This window comes from Papaver somniferum, unplaced genomic scaffold (genome assembly GCF_003573695.1).
Source record: "Papaver somniferum cultivar HN1 unplaced genomic scaffold, ASM357369v1 unplaced-scaffold_158, whole genome shotgun sequence".
Taxonomy (NCBI): Eukaryota; Viridiplantae; Streptophyta; class Magnoliopsida; order Ranunculales; family Papaveraceae; genus Papaver; species Papaver somniferum.
In genome coordinates, this window is record NW_020625264.1 from 546,682 (window position 1) to 552,982 (window position 6,301).

Here is a 6,301-nt window from a genome sequence, read left to right on the forward strand (position 1 = left end):
TGTTAACCACGTTATGTACTAACAGCACATGCACCACTATAGAAGAATCGGTTTTCTGTAAGGGAAATGATGCAAACTACCAATCTTTAAGGGAAGATAACACAAAATTATCCCAAAAAAATAAAAACCACATGTAAGTTAACGCTGAGTCAACAAACTTGGAATAGACGAAATAATTGACGAGAGGAGGTTTTGCTAATTTTATTTTTGTTGGGGAGGTATTGCAAATTACCAATTTTTACAGGCATTACCTCAATATTTTTAGTCCGTAAATATTTTTACTACTATTGCCTGCCCTTATCATACACAAAGTGAGCATAACAACCGTAAATTTCTTTGGGCCGGACGAACTTAACAAAGGAGATCCGGGTCCAGATCAATTTCTCGAGCAACAAAATAAAATTGGAGTTGTAAAACGAATCCCTAAATCCTCCTCTCCTTGTATCAAATCAAACATAGAGAAAACGTGGAGGTGGAGATTTCTGATTCCTGAAAATTAATTATTAGAATGGCGAGAATCATGAAGAAAGTTGTTGCATCTTCGATAACTCCGGTACTCCTGGCGTATACGAGGAGGACTCCTCGTAGAAATTACAGCACTTCTTCGATCTTCATCACCCCGCAATTGAAGAACAATAATACGATTAGCCGTTTAATTTATCAAATTCTGAATCCAACTCGTGACTTGTCTTCTTCTCTCGGTAATAAAGGATCGTCTGGATCTGTGAAAATCATATGTACCGGCGAGGAAGCTGCTGAACATCTCCTTAAACAGGTACTTAATTTTTTTAAATTACTTTGAAAATTATAGTATTATTGATGTTTTAGGTCTAACATAATTTGAATATCACTCCACTCCAATTTTACCAAATACTATCATATATACTGTGGTCGTCAATTTGAATGATTTTCCATTCTTGTGCGTGATTAAGGTGAATTTGATTATAGCCTTAATAAGACTTCTTTTTACCATATTTTTGACCTGCTGAAAGATCTAAATAGAAATCTTAGATCAAATCAGAAACGCGCTCTGTGTAGTTAGTTGGCATAATGCTCGTAACCATTATATATAAAAAATGTCAGTGATAAGCACGGATACTTCGATTTCGGGGTAGTGTCAGACGCTTAGATGCGCTCGGTATAAATGTGCACTATTTTTATTATATACGCTAGAGGGAGGATCCACTCACACCGTAATTCTCATGCTATCTCACGCTTTGGATTCCATTCAACCGCTGAATCACACTGTTTTTAGATGTGTGCCTTCTAAAATACCAAACTTCACTGTCTACTAATCTTAATTCCAACTATTGAAATTTGATAGATTTTTAAAGTAGTAGATGGTGGTGTTATGCTCATTTTTACTAGATGTGGAGCTTTGTAAGAAGATTATATACTCTAAATATTAGCTTGAAATCCGTTACCGTTTAATCTTTTCGATTGATGATGTCTGTTCTTAGCCATTGCTTAGATTAATGCATCTTCGTTCTAGAATTTGAGATGCAAATAATAAGTTTACTATTTATATTCCTTTTCTCTCGCTGCCAATTTATGCCCAACAATCAATGTTGACTGTTCATTTAGGGCCTAGTTATTTCACTAGTGAAAAGGTGTGAGTATTTGAGTGGCCTATACCAATACATGTGAACCTAGCTTTACTCATATATCCCCTCATATTAGAGTTACACGTGCAATAGTTTTTAAGCTGTAATTAATAATTTTATGACAGTTGAAATCCGATGGCTTTGTGCTTTTGGTAGGTTCTGCAGACACCAAGTGAATTTCCCTTCAAAATTGAAGATAAACCAGGAGAGCAAACCGTAACATTGACTAGAAAATACCAGGGTGATGACATCAAAGTCATAGTGCACATGCCTGTCAAGGAAAGAGGTGATAAATCGGTTGACCAGAATCACGACCACCAACACAAGAATAGTTTTAGTGATCCACAGTCCAGCATTCGCTTAGTTGTAACTAGTACGAATTTTCTTGGGACTACTTTGGAGTACGGTGTCATTGCTTATCGAGATGACTTTTCAATAGACAGTTTCTGTATAAAGTATGTGAATGGTCTAGAAGAAGAAAATATCTATTACAGAGGGCCTGACTATGTGTAAGTAATTACTAGATTTGATCTCTATATCTTGTAACATTATTGGTTTCTTATCCTGGATCTTTTATTTTTCTTCAAGGAAATTGGATAAGAACTTGCAGAAAGAATTCCACAGACGTCTGAAGATCAGAGGGATCATACCCAGCACCACCAACTTCTTACATGAGTACATGGCAAACAGAGACATGTACTCAACAGACACATCCAGTTCTCCTCCTACTACTACTGCAACTCCCACTGATCAACCTACTCCTGAATTCGTCGGAACAAGATTGATTAATGATGAAGGAATTCCAGTCGACTATGTAATCGGTAATATTGTTTAAGATGTTTAATGTTTCCATTCGTTGATCCAGTATATGTTTTGATTCTTACTGAATTTATTATGGTCTACACAGAAGTATATAGACAAAGAGGGCACCCACTTGTCAGGTATTATTATCAAATCATTGGGATTATTTTTTTTATTTATCAAATCTTTTCGTCACGCGTAAAAGCATCTTCAGTACTAGGGTAAAAAAATATTACCTGGTATGTGGTAAACAGGTTATAAATTGAAAAAAAATAAAAACTCTAGGAGAAAAAGAAAAATCTCTTTGTATACGAAATGGTTTCGTAACAACTCAAAAATAAAGGACGCTAGCATTGAACAAGTACTTTATCTTATCATCCTATGTTTTCAAAAAATTTGAAAATTTGAATGATGCTCTGATTGTTTATTGTTATTAATTAGTGTTTTCTTGGTTCATAATGGCAGCGCTGAGGATATCCGCAACAACGGAAAGAATCCCGAAGACTTCGTTTGGATTCCATATCCTTATACTCGGTATTTGTTGTTATCTAGTTTTCTTGTTGGTTTTCTCTTCGTCTTTGTCCTTCTCATTGTTATTGTGATTTGTGAGTAGATCTATTTCTCCAATTATGCGTGGAGAAATTTGCCCTGTTTGTTGTCCTTCATGTGAATGTTTTTTTGTTAGATTTTTTTTTGGTTTGGCAACAAATCATGATTAGACTAAGCTAATGCATGTTTAGTATAAGCTAATTTCTATTTTGTTCAATTGTCTATGGTATGATTAAAGCTCCAATCATATTTTAAAGACTAGCTTAAAGTTAATGCTAAACAAGGTTGGGCTAGCATAACCTGTCTCTTGAGGTGTCCAATGAAGCCATGAGGTGTCCACTTAACTCATGATGGAAAGGTTGAAGTGACATTTGGCAAGCATGACTAGAACTCATTTTTAGCCTCGTATGTTTTAAGAGGAAAAATATGTAGTCATCCATCATTAAGTTGATAACAAGTCATGAAAGCTTGAGTGTTATGTTTGTTTCTATTTCCTTGTTTCAATCTTATTTTGGTATGGAACAGATGTAGTGTTCTTGCTCTATATTGTGCTGGTTTTGTGTTGTTGAGCATGCTAAAACTAGGTTCGAATCTGATTTCAGCATGTAGTTAGGTTTATATCATATTTGGTACTACAGCATGAAGGTTAAGGAGTTCAAATCCCGGCATTGTTAATAAGAATGGGTGTTGTTGACCATTGAGATATTGTGAATGCCGTTTTGATGGTGCGAAGCTCTTATGAACGCCTCATAAGAGTTAACTAAATTATTTTATTTTTTGTGCCAACAGTAGTGAGAAGCTATTGTGGATTGAAGTTCCTAGGAAGGGTCACTACGTCTCTCGAAGGTGCTATTGTTTTCACTGTCATCTTTGATTCTTTATTCTTTCTATCCTAGTTGGCGATAGGACGAACTCTGAATACTTGAGGTTAGAAGTTGAGTTCCCCCTCTGACCGGCTCGGATGCATACAGTTGAAACTCCATCAATTAAGATATTCTAATCTTGCTTAATTAATAAATTCTGCTGGTCCGAAAGGCATTAATTTATAGAGTTTCATTTGTATATTACAATTGTTATTACTGTATTCGTAGTATCATGATTAGGTTCATTGATAAGCTTACAAATTAACTAGTTTGGTCTTTACTGATAATGGCAGTGAACTTGAAGACTACGGTATTAAAGATGATGATTCTAACTTATTCCTTGATGGCGAAGCTTACAACACGAATCCTTACAGTTACAGTAATTTACCTCCCAAAGCATTTGGGGACCCCCCTTTCTTCTCAGAAGAGATGGATAAGATATTGTATCCTGATTTGAAAAATATGACTGATCCTAAAAAGGCTTGGGATGAACTTGGTGTTGCCTTTAAAGCATACGATGATGAGATGGATAGGATAATGTTTCCTGATGGACCACCTGTACATATGAGTGATTCGGATCTTGAATATTATCAAGTATATTGTATGTAAATTTGAGAATGATTTTAGATCGTGTGTATGTAAATTTTGAGACGTCTTTTATTGCTCAATTTCTTGTTTTATAATGATTTTCATCCCCCGATCATTTCTCTCTGGTGTTTTTCTTTTACTGGAAATCTGGTCATTTTCTTAATATTTTGTTAATTATAAAATGAATTTAAATAAGTAACTGTCAAATTCATCTAAAAAATACCAGCTTAGGCATTCTGAGTCGCCTAAGTATCATGTTTTGTTGTTATCCTCACCGTTGTAAAGCACACGGAGCTTCTTCAATATATCAATTTTGAACTTGATTAAATTTGCAATATCAACATCCCTGAGGGAATCATCTAAAAGAGAAGAAAAACGAGTTCACGGAGTTGTGATACATTATCGTAGAGACTCCATGGTCCTATGGGTGTAAATTGGGCCAGACCGGGCTTCCGGGCCGGTGTCTTACTACATGCCAGACATGCCTCATAATTAGCTACCCAAAAAGTCCATGGGCAGGTAAGGTAAAAACACTTATTTTGAGGTCCATGCTTTTGTTGTTAAGGTGTTTTTTTGTTGTTGAGGTATTTTTTTTTTCCTTTCTCTTCCTATTCAATTAGCCTAGCCTTGAGTAAATGTATTTCAGAATCTTTATATGTGTTTACCAACTGAATTGCGTTGATGGGCATGCTATAACCCTGAAAAACAACCTTGTCATTCTGTTCCTGGCTTCTTGCACACACTCTTGAAGTTTCAGTAGCTTAAGATTAAATAGATACATTTACGGTTATTTTGATGGTAGTTCACGGTTATTTTGATCGCTTGATTTGTTAGCATCACCAGTTGCTAGCACTAACGCGAAGAACCAATCCCTTTGCGAAAACCATGTTCAGATTCTGTATTTATATTTCTTTTTTGATCGTGAAAGGAGAAATTTATTAAAGAGAGGAGAAAAAATGATAGAAATACAAATTGTTTGTGTAAAACGAATCCCTAAATGATACAATCCTATTACTTAGGAAGTAGAAAGATAAAACAAACAGAAATTGATGTGAGTGGAACATGCTTTCCCAAGAAAATATGCACTCATCAAGCCTGAAGTTGAAATTCCTTTTTGAAGTCAAAGATCGAAGCCAAGATCAATGCTTTGACCTCCACACTGATTTGAAAATCAGAAAGATACTTTTCTTCAAAGACTCGGTTGTTTCGCTCATTCCAGATAGCCCATATGATAGCCGCCGGAACCATGTCCCAAATTTCCTTTGCTGGGCCATTGATGTCTTTAAATGACCAAGATTGAGCGAGCTGGAGAATCGTTGGTGGTGGATTCCAAGGGATATGGTCGAGGAGGATTAGAGACCATGCCGTTCGAGTGAATTGGCAGGAAAGTAAATGGTGTTGGGTAGACTCACACTCAGATTTGCACAAGGGACAACGGCTCGCGAGACTGTAAGATCTATGCTGGAGGGAATCTTGAGTGGAAATTTTACATAGTGTTGCAGTCCAATAAAAGAAACATACCTTTGGGGGGACATGCTTGGACTTGTAAGGGAAAGGAGGGGATGAAGTATCTTGAGGGAACTCCGAGAGCGATAAGTAAGTGGATATGACACTAAAAGTTCCAGAAAATGATGGAGTCCATGACCTTGAATCAGGCATATTGGACAGAGATGGCGGAGAATGACCGATTAGTTACAGCATGGACATAAGTTGGGTTACTTCAACTTCTCTAAGGATTCTTTTGAAATGAAAGGACCAACAATTATTGTCTTCAGAAATGTGATCTCGAATTGAGCCATGCTTAACTCCAGCAATCTTGAAAAGTGAAGGAAACATGACTTTTAGGCTCGAACTGCCTTTCCACTTGTCGAGCAAAAATGATATTGCTGTGCCGTT

At 36.3% G+C, this 6,301-nt stretch overlaps 1 protein-coding gene across 2 annotated transcripts; it reads left to right on the forward strand.

Annotated features, from left to right (window-relative positions):
• The first annotated feature begins 418 nt into the window (after window positions 1-418).
• LOC113337286 lies at window positions 419-4,517 on the forward strand. 2 transcript variants are annotated; one of them, XM_026582998.1, is made up of 7 exons: window positions 419-775; window positions 1,761-2,113; window positions 2,193-2,425; window positions 2,512-2,545; window positions 2,871-2,939; window positions 3,744-3,800; window positions 4,111-4,517. In XM_026582998.1, the coding sequence occupies exons 1-7, from the start codon at window positions 509-511 to the stop codon at window positions 4,424-4,426; spliced, it is 1,329 nt and encodes a 442-aa protein (XP_026438783.1). In that variant the 5' UTR covers window positions 419-508; the 3' UTR covers window positions 4,427-4,517. The 2 variants fall into 2 exon arrangements, with proteins under 2 accessions (XP_026438783.1, XP_026438784.1); XM_026582999.1 differs by having other exon boundaries at window positions 419-764; window positions 1,759-2,113.
• The last annotated feature ends 1,784 nt before the right edge of the window (window positions 4,518-6,301 follow it).